The sequence below is a fragment of the Trachinotus anak genome, unplaced genomic scaffold, assembly GCF_046630095.1.
Source record: "Trachinotus anak isolate AG129_WGS33_773 ecotype Australia unplaced genomic scaffold, CSIRO_AGI_Tana_v1 ptg000014l, whole genome shotgun sequence".
Taxonomy (NCBI): Eukaryota; Metazoa; Chordata; class Actinopteri; order Carangiformes; family Carangidae; genus Trachinotus; species Trachinotus anak.
The window spans coordinates 17,505,294-17,519,338 of record NW_027273865.1 but is presented as its reverse complement, the minus strand read 5'-3'; the positions used below and the strand labels follow the sequence as shown (position 1 = coordinate 17,519,338).

The following is a 14,045-nucleotide window of genomic DNA, read 5'->3' as shown; positions in this document are numbered from 1 at the left end:
CAAAAATATTTTTGTGGACCAACAATTAAAGTATGTGCTGACGTCCTCTGTTGTCTCTGCTTTAAACAATATTAACACAACAGTTTAGAAGGTCTTAGTCTTTCACCGACATTGAAACAATAGCCACCCAACTCAGCGCTGCTCGCTCACAAACTGTGCCACAAAGCTTAAACGGTTGACATAAAATAGTGGGAGGACAGCGAGAGAGAATGACTTGGACTGCATCTTAAACAGGCACTCCACCAATTTTACACATGAGGAGTTCTCTCATCATGCAGCCTGTGAAAACAGTTGTAAAATGGCTTCTGTGGCTCCCGAGAGAGCTTTTTAAAATCTAAGAAATTAACCCCCGTGTTGCAAACAAGTGGCAAGGAGTTTGGGAGGGAGGGTCTGATAAAATTGTTGTCATTGGTTACATTATGAAAAGCATAGGATCCAGTGTTTTTGGAGCTTGGCCCCATGCTAGGGACTAACAGTATGAATACCTCAGCTTCTGCTTCATCAGTTTTTTTATTTTTTTTATTTCATGGAAGTGCAATGCTACATTGCTGTAATATCCCTTTAATATATTCTTCACTCTCTCACCTTAAATTTTGGGTTAGGACTTGAAGTGGGTCATGTCCTTACTTCATAATGGAGACCCTCAACACAAGAGTACTTGAATGAGCGTAAGAGTTCAAGAAAAATTAAATAAGATCCCTGGTTATAAGTAGACTGCCTCTATACTCTGCTCATCTGCATAATGCATTGTAGGTGATATCAAGGGGATATCACCTTCTGTAACTTCTACACTACTGTGCGAAGGCTTTGAAGAAAACAGTCAGGAAATTAAGTTAGGCATCTGCATAAATGTGCAGCACCTGACTACAGCCCACTCTTTTGCCCATTTGTTGCAACCCATTAAACACTTAGCCCAAATCCTCTCTGCAAAGAAGGGAAAAAAAAGTCAGAAGGAGGGATTAGAGAGAAAGCCTGGGAGGGGGTGGATTTGTAGAAAGTGGGTGGAGGAGGAGACTGAGAGAGTGGGCAAGAAAATGAGATGGAGAGAATGAAGAGCCTCTATAGGAGGCTGGAGGGAAATGAAAGGTAAAAAAGAGAAGTTTATTAGAGGTGGTGGGCGGAGAGGAAGCAGTGTCGGAAAAAAATAAAAAGGTGTTATATTGGGGGAGAGGAAGGAGTGAGGGTGTGAGGGGTACCTGTACCTAAATGTCTCACAAACAGTATGAAGTGAGGAAATCTGGAGACCCGGCACAGAGGGATGATGGTGAGGGTTGAGCAACAGCTGTTTTGTGCTGCTCTACATGGCTTCACTCCCCTTCCTCCTGCTTTACCCTGCATCACAATGTCACCAAGACGCTCACAAAGGGGAAGGGTGAATGGAGGGAGGAGGGGAGGAGGGACTAGACGAAAGAAAGGATGTGGGGGTTTGCAAGTAAAATCAGCATTCAGTCTCCCAAAATGATGACTTGCTACAATTCAGTAACACTGTCCACATGGACTGGCTTAAGTCTTTCGTGGTGTGAGAAACTGACAGAGACCATTGATCTAGGTTAGGTTTCATAAAAGCACTTCACTTCAGTTCCTTAGTTCGTGGGAATCACCAGTCCCAATTTAAAATCATTGCTGAACCCTGTCAATTTGGGAGTAGCCATTAAATTAAAATCAAATCCTTAATTCCAAAATCATGCAAGTTAACTGGTAAACTGATCAAACTGTACAGCTGCATGAGGTCCACAGGTCCGAGCACAGAAGGCTCAGTTCTCATAAGAAACAATATTTTGATGCTACCTGGATGCTAACAGAAAGATGCTAACAGAGTGAAGCTAAATACAAATTTCGTGTTTAAACTTTAGTAGTTAAGTAGCATTTAGCTAGGTTAAATAGAAGTAGCAAAGTAATTATTAAGCTGATTCAGCTAGAATTAACACTTGTGGTTAGCAGATTAGTAAACAGTAAGGCTATGCTAACTGCTAGCTACCATCTGATGTGCTTGCTATCACTACTTTCTTAAAAAATATATTTAGTGTAATGTAACTTCTCAATCTACTTCAATGTTTTATTTCTTAATTAATGGTGCTATACAATACTTAAAGAAGAATAAACAACCTCAAAAGGCCAGCCTTATTTTTCTTAGCATCAAGACCAAGTTGCTGCATTTAACCACCTGTATGATCTGACAGGATGCCGCCCACTTTCATCCTCCCAATTGTCACCACCCTTTTTGTTTATCTCACCAGTTCTTTTTCACTGCTTTTTTTTTTTTTCTGCCCCCACTATTACCTTTCTTTCCCTTCTCATCTAGGCTACCTATTCAACTTCCTCCACTCATGCGTAGTTAAGACTGAGATTCTCTGTCTCACACACACAAACACAAACTGTCTCTCGGGGCCATATGTTGACCCGCGGTGGACCTGAATACAGCCATCTGCCTGCCTTTCCTATGTCCCACAGGGCAAGAGTGTGGGAGAATGTCTATCTGACACAATACAGCGCGCGTGCACACACACACACACACACACACACACACACACACACACACACAGAAACCATGCGAGCGCACACATGCCTTTAACCCCTTCACAGCCACTAATCACTCCCAGACAGCCAGCCCATCTCATGTTAACAGTGACAAGATAATAGCTCTTGTGTGTGTGCATGAAAGAGAGATTCCTGGAGGGCCAGCCATGAGTATGCATCTTAAACCCTGCCCTCTCATTTTTTTTGTGGTAGAATTAAAATGCTAAACTTGTGTGCATTTGTCTTGAGGGAGGCAGTTTTCCTATTTTCCTGGTATCTGAGATTTGCACAAAATAGTCTCAGTTGTACACTTCATACTAGATTTTACTAGTTGAGCCACTGAGGGTGAGATGAGGGGATGTAACTGAAGTAACAGAGAGGGACTAAGTTAGAGAGGAAGGATGGAATCACTGGAGGCAGTAAGGGAGAGGGGGAAATGGGTGGGAGCTCAGGATTGGCAAGATTAAACCCCAAACAAAAGACTTCTTATCTCCACATGAAATCTTTGTGGCATGACTACACACACACACACACACACCAGTGTCCTGCTATCCTGCAGCACAGTGGGTGGGACAAGGATGAAAATTTGCAATCACAAAACTTTTAGAATAAGAGACCACAATGTAGCATATTTCTATTTTTTTTTTTTTTACCTTCAAAGTGTCACATTCATCACCAGTGGCTATGGTTTGAAGTTCCTCAATTATTCATACTTTTTCCTCACCACCTTAGGCGAAGCATCTGTACTGGGTTGTAAGCATGATCTTCGAGCAGAGGCAGTATCATGGGTGAATTCAGTGATTCTGGTGCAGTTTCACTTCTGTAGACTGTAACTTGTGGGTGTTTGAATACCCATGCTAGCCATTTTAAATAAACTGTAAACCAAAAATCACACTAAAAGAGTTCTTGAATAGCCTTCTTTGAAAGATTTCTTTCCAGTGTAGCTGTCCAGTGAAAACCATGTCACAGTATGTTGATTTTTCAAGTTTTCAGTAAACTAAATGATAAAATGTTCCTTTATGGATTGAGCCACTTCACCTGTGTCTTAGCTTAATAAATAAAAAACAAATTAAACCTGCAGTAAAAATCAACTAAATTATTTTTGTCACAAAGATGAAAACAACCGCTGTTTTTTTCCCCCATTTTTGAGCTACATGATTTACATTGATACATTAAATGTCTTACTCATAACAAAGTGCATTAGTTTTATTTTCACTTCCAACATTGTGTGTAGAAACACTTATCCTCAACAGTTTGGGGCCACTGGGGGAGTGTGATGTAGAATGAAAACCGTAAATGACAGTTCACTGGTTTCCTGCTTCCTTCCTTCCTGCAACTTGCACCTGAATTGTTGCAAATATACTATAACAGCATATTGTACAAGCAGGGAAATGTACACAAAGTGTCATAATCTGCGCAATGCTGCATCTGCACCTCAGCCTAAGGTTTCAGGGGAGAGGTGTCTGTGTCTGTAGATTTTACCTCCTCAGGATAAAGTAAAACCCTGAAAAGGTGAATGTGTAAAATAATCCTAAGTAGTCACTTTAAAAAACAAAAAAAAACAAAACTTTATTTCCGGTACAAAAGAAGCAAAAGAAACCCAAATATATTAAACTTGATACAAGCATTAACAACTCAAAGTCCTCTATAAATACGTTAAAATAAATTAAAGAAATTAATTTACTAAAGATTATCACCTTTAACACTGAACAGGCCTCAAACATGTTGATGAAAAGGCAATTTAAATAGACCAGTAACAGCACAGTATCTGCTCTTCTAACAAACTACATCATAAACACACAAAACAGCAAAGTAACATTTCTAAAACACTAAGCATATATACCCTAACCCTACAGTATGCTGGATCTAGCACAGTAAGGCAACACACCCGGGAGCACAGAATGCATGGATGTGACTGTGCTTCACATTCGTAAGAGTACAAAGCCAGAACAGAAGGAAGTAATACTGAATGACAGAGAGCTGGAGGATGGTGGGGTGAGAGTCACAGAAACATGAATATTCATCAAAAATATAACACCAGTGCTGCCTGTGGCAAGGGAGGAAAAAAAAAACTCACTCCCGGGAATGTTTGTGTTTAAGATGATCTAAAATACATGTTATGGGAAACTTGCCAGAGGTAAACACAGGACTGTTACGACGTCTTCATTTGACTTGGTTAAACTTTACTTCAGAGCCAAATGCCTTGAAACCAAAGGTGAGCTCACACCATATCAGATTACACAAAATAATGTGACGACATCTCATTTAGGTTTCTGTCCATCTTTGACTCCCAGTGCAGATGGATTTTCTACAATGCCTGCTGTTTGTGCTGGCATACCTCACATTTCAAAGCCCATTAAATTCCCCATGTCCTGTTTCCTCAGCTGGCAAGTCATACAAATATGTCATGAACATGAGATTTGAAAATGTATGATCAAGCCCATTTGGCTTTTGTTGTAAGCTCACACTGAAACCCCTTCCTCCTCTCATAGGGCAGGTTAAATTTGGTCACTTTGCATTTCACTTATGGCAGTTTATCAATAATGCATGAGAAACAGAAGAACACTTTATAGGTATCTTAACAACAGAGACCTGAACACACACTAGCTTATGTGACTAAAAAAAAAAAAAAAAAAAAAACCTCACACCTCCTCAGATCTCACATCTCTCCTAACAACCCAGCAAATCTTGGTTCAACACTAACATGACCTGTTAAAAAAAAAAAAAATAATGAAAAAAAACACTATACAGGCACTTCAGTTATTTAAAAACTTAACATTCAGGTTTGAGGGCAGTGAGAGAAACACAACCTCAGACTGTACAGTTATTCACCAGCTTATCAACACAATACTGTGTACAGTTAATGGAAAAACAACTACTGAACATGGGTCACACTGTGTGTTTGTCCCACCATAATGAAAATGTTTCAGCTACAAACAGATGTCTTTGGCTTTATCACATTCTTTAGATCACTTTGAAGATGCTGATAAAATGTAAAAATAGAGAGGTTGGAGTAAACAACAGACGGCACTGAGGTCAATCACACTGTGATTACAACTTCTTTCTCGCAATCTGCCATCTCCACTTATTATTTCGATAAAGCACTATTAGACTTCTATCTTGATATGTACTCGTTTTGGTGGCAACACATTTTAATTTCTATATCAGCGTGGCTTCCCTTAATTACATGACAGCAGAATTTGGCCTTCAAAATCTAACAGGCAAACTTCTGTCAGTGTGCTGAGTCAGTCACTAAAGTCTCCGTTTGTCTTCGTTTCCTTTGACGCCATACAGGTGCAAAGAACGTCTCAGGTGTCAGTTCTGTGGCTCTGTGTGATAAGGGAATGTGCATTTATGTTTTAACTTTATGAACACCGTGTGTGCTTAAGCATGAATATGTTTGTGCTGCATATATTGTGCCAACAGCACATCCAGGGTCTGAATGTATGTAAATATGTATGTTTGTGTTCCAGCACACTGCAGCCTAAAGGCAGAACCCAGCAGCGTCCTCTGGAACAGAGAGCTGACTGAATACAGCCAAACGTCTGCCGTTGCCTTCGTTAATGCCACCGCAGGGTTCAGAGCCACTAAGCGAGTTAGCAGAGCTGCTTCCATCTTGGTCCTGGTCTGACAGAGAGGTGTAGGACAGGGATCTGGCACCCAGTGGCCCTGAAAAGACCCCAGTAGCACCGGGACTCTGCCTCAGGGAAGGGGATCCCGTTGGAGAGAGCCCACCTGGAGAGCAGCCAGAGTCTGGGGAAGGCAAGAATGGAGACTGCAGATCTGCCGCAGTAGCGTGGCCCATGGGAGGTTGGTACTGGTGGGCAGCGGAGGCCTCGAAGGCAGAGTCTATCTCCAGTAAGGCATGAGACAGGAGGTCAGTTATGTCGGCGCAGGAAGGAGGAGAGGCAGAGGGATCAGGTGTGAAAGAGGCTGTGGCATGAGGAAGATGAGCAGTCGGGGCATGCTGAAGGGCTTGCTGAGGAGCAGAGGGAAATCCAGCAAAGCTGAAGCTCTGTCTGACAAGAGGAGGTCTGTGCACGTGGGAGGAGCAAGGTGGCTGCTGGGAAATGCTTGAGGAGGAGGAGGATGATGAGGAGGAAGAGCGAGAGAAGGAGTGCTTCTTTTCTTCCTCGTTGTTGTGGACAAAGTGGCAGCGGATCCCGTAGGGGCAGAAGCCGATGGTGTGAAACGTGCGACACGGCTCCGTTTTGTATTTTGGATGTCTGTTAAGATCCCGCAGCTCTTCTGGCCCGTGGGCAAACTGGCACTTCCCACCATACTTGCACAACCCGTTCTCAGTGAAAGATCGACACAGTTCAGTCTTATAGCGTGATGAGGAAGAGGAGGTGGAAACAGATGAGGACGACGAGCTAGCGTTGAGTGCAGTGGGGCTGATGTCACTTTGGGAGTGCTTCATGTCAGTCCCGGGCCAGCCTAGACATGCTGCTGTGGTGCTGCTGGTCTCTACCATGCTGACAGAGCGCTGGGCAAGGAAGCCTGACTTTCCCCACTGGGAGGAATTAGAAAGCTGGGAGGGCAGCCAGCTTTCTGACTGCTGCCCCCTTTGGCTGGAGGTCAAAAATACACTGGCTGAAGGATCAGCGGGGAGGCAGGAGAGGGACGAGAGGGAAAATGATGTGTTGCTACGTGGCTGTTCGCTGTAACCTGGTGTCCTCCTTGCCAGGCTGAGGGATGATAGTGGTCTGTTTGATTCCCTCAGGTCCAGGCTGAGTAACTGCTGTAGAAAAGCAGACACCACAGCATTAGCCCATAACTAAGACAATTGATATCCAGTGACACATTTCTCTCTGAGGAATTCTATTGTTGACGTCTCTTGACATTTCACTTAAAGACCGAAGAGCATTAACAGCACAGTTGTGCCACTGATCAACAACTGCGAGGATGTAATTGTTTTCAGTTTCCATACTCAAGCTACATTTGGCAAATGCAAAATCCCCCCCCCCCCCCCAAGAATAAGAACTGTATTCATGAGTGATGGATACAAAATGTTGGTGTACAAGTATAAATAAAAACATGGGCTTTTGTCAAAAATTCATTTTTGTAAACCTCTATCATAGATAAGAATACATACTGACTCAATATTCAAGTAGTGATGATTTAAAACGTGTTTCTTATTACTACATTGTATTTGTAGAAGAGTAGCTGGGCACGTGCTTACCCAGGTGACAAATTATTTACAGACTGGCTATAGCAATAAGATAAATTGAAAATAATCATTGCAGTAATAATTACATTGCTGCCATTTGAGCTGAGGGGGTCAAAGTTGTGGTTGGTGACAACCGCATTTCTGACATAGCATCAAAATCCGGAAAAATCTCCTTCACCCTTTTAAAATCTACACTAATGAAAACCCAGAGGTTTAACTCAAACTTCACTCAAACCCTGTCATCCTACGCATACTCATACCTCCTGTGATGGACACAGGGAAGTACAACTTACAGTGCGCATCACCAGCAGCACAGTGAAACCCTCGTCATTGTATAAAAAACATCATTACACTACTTCCTTCATGTCACAGGATTAAACATCTCTTTGTTGTCAATGCAGCTTCACAACTAACCGGTGACTTTCGGTTGTTTCAAAAAAAGTTCTGGTTGTTTACGACGATGTTTTGATTCAACCTGTTTGCGTCGTCTGCCGTTAACAAGCCGCCGATATCACTTGTCACCTGCTTGTAACCACTATTGACAAATTACTACCTAAACTGGTTTGACTAGGACCAAATGACCAAGCTGGCTAATAAGCGAACGGTTTAATGGGCCCATGCTGCGATGCACAGTTAACACCAGCCTCAACTTTGCTCCCACTGCGACAAGTTAGCCTCAGGGCCGGGCTATCTTACAGCTCACAGAAAACCCTCAAGAGCTCGATAAAGCCCCTGATTAATAATAAACTGTTAAAACAACACAGCAACGGAATCAGCGAGAGAAAAAAAAGAAAAGACAAGTGAACATATGAAGAGAGCAAACGACGTAAAGTTAGCAGCGTAGCTAGCCAAGCTAGCATTAACCCCTCCGATGACCTAGCCAACTTTTCCGCTCCCCGCTCCAACTTTCGTCGCGCTCTGCGTTTACCTTGCACATCATCTCCTCCAGGTCCGCGAACTGGTTGAGTTTGGGGTAAGATGGCATAACGCCGACTTCTCAAAAGCTTCGTCCGATCCCCGTCTGCCCCCGCGCCGATAGACGTGGGCAACCCGCTGGCATGAGTTGTTGGGAAGTTTCCAGCAGAGTCTGCGTTGCCAAACAAGCCCAAGACCCGGACCACGTGTGGATTTAAAACCTCACGCCGCTGTTGGCCACTCCCACGCCCCTGGAGTCAGACCCGGGCCGCTCTCAACAGACCATGTCCCCAAAGCTGTTTGAGCCCCCCCCCCCCCCCCTCTTTCCTCAGGGCCGATGAAGCGTATTTATACTGAAGAAACATTAGTTCCTGTTTTTGGCGTCGTTCTTTGCTTTAAAGTTAGTGTCATGATCGAAGTGGCTCAGTGTGACATCCGACATTGTGATTATATGATTAATAATACTTGTTGGCAGGTCTGTATAGAAGATGTTGTCAAAGGGTGGACATTTTGATTGTGCCTAAAGCAGTGGGGTTTTTTTTTTTATATGCTGTGTTGGCATCTGGTGCGTGAAATGATTTGATTGTCAGACATACACATGAGTATAATATATGGGATTTTTAATTTGTATTTACTAAAAAATAATCACCAAAAATTATTTTACATGATGTTATTGTGTATTATAGTATTATTGTGTATTATTGTTATTGTGTAGATAGGCTATAATTGTGTTACCCAGTGGCCTCAGCCAGTTTGATGCTAACAAGTGGTTCTTTGCTTCAAAGTACAGGCCTTGTCACTGATATCACCAGATGATGTGTATGTAGCTGAAATACTATCATCCTTGCTACCAAATGAAATGAAATAGCCATTCCCCCCCCCACCTTTATCATCATCTTTTATCAGATGGAGGAGGTGGAGGAGCTGCCACTGGTTGGCGCTAAAATAAATGAAAAAAGGTTATAACAAAGGGAGCCACAAGAAATGGAGGCAAAGCAACGCACAAATACAGGTTTGGTGTATACAGTTTACAAAGAAACACCCACAAGAAATGGCTTCCACAAGGACTAAAAGGAACACATACAGAAAAAAGAAGAGCTGAACATATGGGTACAAAAGACAGTATGGAGACAGCGAAGCCCTTTGAGACAGACAAGGAGGAGTGAAGGCTATGATTTCAAAGGTGAAAAATTCCACCACAGAGCGGAGCCATGAGAGTATCTGACTGTCCCACTCACACAAAACGTGTGCACACACCCACACACACACACAAAACTCAGGGCTGTTCCTCTATCTTTGCAAGGACGACAAATGTCAAAGCAAAAGTGTATTCCCCTAAACTCAAACCTTACATTAAACTAAGACATTAGACTAACACACAACCCAACTGACACCCTTAAACCCCGGCCTAGAGAAATCACCAGAGATAGCACTGACAATAAAGGTTTCACTTTCCTGATGTCACTGGTAATGCATTTGGTCCTCTCAAAGATAGAACTTCAGGAACACGCACACACCCACACAGGTCTGCCAGAGGTGAGAAGTTGTCACACCTCTGGGATTGTTAGGAGCATTGCAAAAGCATGCACAGTGACCTGAGGAGTTGGCAAACAGTTGGCTGCGACTGCGGAGTAATAAACAGCTTTCAGTTTGTTCTGTACAGTTCAGTGCTTCTAGTGGCCAGATATAAACGTTTGATCCCTCTGGGGAAGGTCATGCTAAAACTGAATGCACGGGCACATATGGTTAGAATAAAAGCACAAAGTGGTTCACATAGAAGATCTTCACTTTTAAAAGATCTGTCAATGGGAGAGAAATGCTGTCAGATGATAGCTGTAGCTCTGAAATATGTACAATCATTTCAGTGTAATCATTGCATATTCAACTTACTTACTTTGAGCTACCAAGCCACTGCAATGCATCAAACACTGAAAACACAGTAATGCCTCCAATGTACAGCCTACTCAGAGAAAAAAAAGCTACAGAAATAGCTTGAAAAGGTTGTAAAAAGCTTTATATTTAAAGTGCTCAGCCTCTACTCTGAGAAGAAGTCTGAAAGTTCTTGAAACCAGCTCATGGCTCTGAGCTCCCGTCACAAAGATGAGCTCAGCTGAGAACAAAGCCTGCCAAAAAGCTTTGTTTTGGTCCAGCCAAGTGGTCACCATTAAGTGTGTGTGTTTGTGTGCGTATACATGCTTGTGTGTGTTTGACAGAGGGTCTCAAATCCACCCCATCCCCCTATTTTGTGATGATGTAATGGTATAGGTACACTCTACCACTCCACAGCCTGAGGGTTGTGTGGGCCAGCCGTGTTTTGACTTGTGTGATATGTATGTGAAGCACTGTTGGTGATCTTCCCCACACACCTGTGGTGCCCTGATGTCCATCTGTTCTTGGACACGGTCCATGTAAACATGACTCCCTATGTGAGTCCTAATATTTCTATTCTCTCAAAACTATCTTCCTAAAGAAAACGGGTATATTCATCTTTTGTATCTGCCTCTGAAACCGCTTCCTCAGTCATATAATTTAAAGTTGAGATGCACTATCGTCCAGATATATCAGACTGTGTCGAGATCCAATAAAGATGGACTGGCAGTTCTCACCCGGCATCAGGACACATCCCAAATACGTCTTTAGTGACCTTTTGTTATCAGATTTCAGTTCCTTTAGGAAACTTGCCACATCTAAACAGAAAAAAACTACACTTCATGTATTGTCATGGTTACTTCTTATTTTCTTTCCAATGCAAAGTTTGGTTGTAGGTTATGCACAGTTGGCTGTGGCTGAAAAGGGGAGGAATGACATGCGACAACCTCCTGATATGGTCGCTTCTGATCACATGACCTTCATAAGCGTGAAAAAGGCCTAATTATATTGCAACTGACCTTTGGGTGCCACCCAGACATGAGATGTTGCCCTAATTAGTTCATCGTCTTTAGCAGGTTGTGTCTGTGTGTTTGTTTTGTTTTTACCCTGAGATGAAGACCACCACTGTGAACAACTAGCCATTAGCAAGATGTCAACAGCATGAGTGCCTTGAGGTAAGCAGGCCCTTCTGCTGATTTGGTTAAGTAAACAAATGCTATCTATAAACAAGCTATTTGGTTTGAGTTTACTTCTATAAACAAATCTCTTTTGGGTGAGTTAGGGGATTACTGAGAGTCGGGGGGCTTGAGAGTATTGGGCTGGGGAGGGGATGGGAGCTTTCTGAAGGAAAGGGGGAGGGGAGAAGGGAGGAGCGACATTTGAAAGAGAGTCCCGGCTTCTTGTTGAGTCCAGCTGGGCTACAGGGCCTTTGGAGCACAATGAGCTCAATGAGCTGCAGAACCAACTAACAAACTAATGGCCCGCCCTCCACGACTCAACCCTACACACACACACACACACACACACACGAATGAATGGGTAAGATAGGAGGGCTTGTTAGCAGGAAAGAGATGGGGGTGAGGAGAGGGATGAAGGGTTAGGATTGGGGGCTATTTAGAAAAAAAGGGGGGATGATACAGAGAGAGAGAAAGAACAAGAGCAAGGATTGAAGGTGGAGGAGTCAGAGGCAAGTGATTAAAGTATGGCTCCATGCACAAAATGTTTATCTATAGTTTTGGGATTAATCAACCAGATGCATAAACGTGTCGTGGGACCTGTTCCCTTGTTTTGTCAGGTAATCTTCCTGCAGTGGAGTAATTAGCCAAATCAATAAGAAGCCATTTGCTGATTCAACATCTGTTTGATAATTGAGGAGATTTACAGAGGCGACATGGCAGTGTGGGGCACCCATTTTTGAAGAAATCGGATGGATGTTTTCTAAAAATAAAAATGGGGAGGTTGCCTAGTGAGAGCCAGATTTGGGATACAAGTAGCTAAAAGACAGAGGAATGAGCAGGAGAACAAGGTAACCCTTAACCACAACATAGTCAACAGTGTGTGTGTGGAAAGTTCGTTGAGTGAAACATTTGTATTGTAGCATTGTTACTATGTGTGTGTGTTACAGAGAGTGAGACACACACACACATACTTGGACACTCGATCTATTGAAACTCTCATGATTAAGTGAAGTCATTCCTTCACAGCCCCACGCAGGCTTCTTCAGATAAGAGGCTACTATTACCAGTGAAATAATAAAAGGGGGGGAGGAGGGGCTTGTAGACCTGATGAACATCTGCTCCTCTTTTTCTCCCCTTTCTTCACCCCCTCCTCAGCACCTTCCTTCTTTCACGATGTACCCCCTGCCCCATTCATTTGTTTATGTGTGTGTGCATTTGTGCGTTTGTGCCTACAGAGGGTCTTTGGGGATTCACTGAAAGAGTTCGGAAGAAGTTTTGGAAGACAGATCTAGAGTTGTTACCCTTAGTGTAAGTATCATGTTGAAACCATAACAAAATAGCCTCATCTTTCCTGTCAAAATTAACATCTATTTTATGATACTGTGTTAAAATCTATCTATCTATCTATCTATCTATCTATCTATCTATCTATCTATCTATCTATCTATCTATCTATCTATCTATACATATATATATATATATATATATATATATATATATATATATATATATATATATAAAGATAACACAGATAGTGTAAAATAGCTGAATTATGTAAAATATGTGCATTATACTAAACTTTTAACATACAGATGTGACTGCCACCTCATGAATAAACATGATAACCAGAGTGACTGCACTGGAATGTTAATTTATGCATAAATACATGACAACTATGACTCTCACATTTCTATTTTATGCACTACCATACACACACACACACACACACACACACACATATGCTCACACACCCAGAAACGCCGCACAGTAGGGTTCTACTCGCAGGGCAAAGGTCATAGCCTAACCTTTGACCTCTGACATCACCCCCTCCCTCTCCTCCTATCTTGCAGACTGGAATTCACTCCTGTGGATTCAATTAGAAAGCTAGAGAGGAGGAGAGCAAGAGAAGAGGACGCTCAAGGCTGAAAAACAAGACAACAGTGACAAATGTCTGAAGACAGAGCAGCATGGAGAAGCAGACAAAGATTCAGGGTGGATTCAGTGTGAGAGAGTGATGGGGGAGAGAGTTAAGACATTAGACAAAAAGAGTCAGCTGTGTTTGTGTTTGTGTGCACATCTGGGGTTCCACAACACACTTACTGGGGTACACTGTATGGCCAAAAGTACACTTGAAGGAGCTCTTGCTATAAGACACAATGATATGTAATTGATATTCATCTGTCTTATTCTATTTTAGCTTCTTTTTCTTTTTTAATCCTTGCTTTGTGCTTCTTGTATTGTGTATTTCCTTGTTGTTGAAAGGTTATATACAAATAAACTTGCCTTGCCTTGATTTTATTGCGTGATTGATTCTATAATGTACAGTGTGCTCCCGACTTTGTTGCAAGAGTTTGGGAAAGGCTCTTCTCCATTTCAGCGTGATCAGGTCCCACACC

At 42.5% G+C, this 14,045-nt stretch overlaps 1 protein-coding gene and 1 long non-coding RNA gene across 4 annotated transcripts; one reads left to right on the top strand and one right to left on the bottom strand.

Annotated features, from left to right (window-relative positions):
• Positions 1 to 4,060: 4,060 nt before the first annotated feature.
• Positions 4,061 to 8,821, bottom strand: LOC139631666 (mRNA decay activator protein ZFP36L1). Of its 2 annotated transcripts, none has more exons than XM_071496053.1 (2): positions 8,616 to 8,821; positions 4,061 to 7,258 (listed from the first exon to the last, which is right to left on the bottom strand). In XM_071496053.1, exons 1-2 carry the CDS (start codon positions 8,670 to 8,672, stop codon positions 6,002 to 6,004), a joined length of 1,314 nt encoding a protein of 437 aa, XP_071352154.1. In that variant the 5' UTR covers positions 8,673 to 8,821; the 3' UTR covers positions 4,061 to 6,001. The 2 variants fall into 2 exon arrangements, with proteins under 2 accessions (XP_071352154.1, XP_071352155.1); XM_071496054.1 differs by lacking the exon at positions 8,616 to 8,821 and adding an exon at positions 7,981 to 8,114 and having other exon boundaries at positions 5,849 to 7,258.
• A 697-nt stretch (positions 8,822 to 9,518) lies between these two features.
• Positions 9,519 to 13,942, top strand: LOC139632237 (uncharacterized). Of its 2 annotated transcripts, XR_011693525.1 has the most exons (3): positions 9,519 to 11,646; positions 12,885 to 12,957; positions 13,500 to 13,942. It is a non-coding gene; the product is annotated as an uncharacterized lncRNA (long non-coding RNA). The 2 variants fall into 2 exon arrangements; XR_011693526.1 differs by lacking the exon at positions 9,519 to 11,646 and having other exon boundaries at positions 12,572 to 12,957.
• The last annotated feature ends 103 nt before the right edge of the window (positions 13,943 to 14,045 follow it).

Bases quoted from the DNA above. Each gene is read 5' to 3' on its own strand.
- LOC139631666 (XM_071496053.1), bottom strand. From the start codon at position 8,672: ATGCCATCTTACCCCAAACTCAACCAGTTCGCGGACCTGGAGGAGATG. The intron at 7,259-8,615 runs GTAAACGCAGAG...GCTTTTCTACAG, and splicing joins TGGAGGAGATGATGTGCAAG to CAGTTACTCAGCCTGGACCT.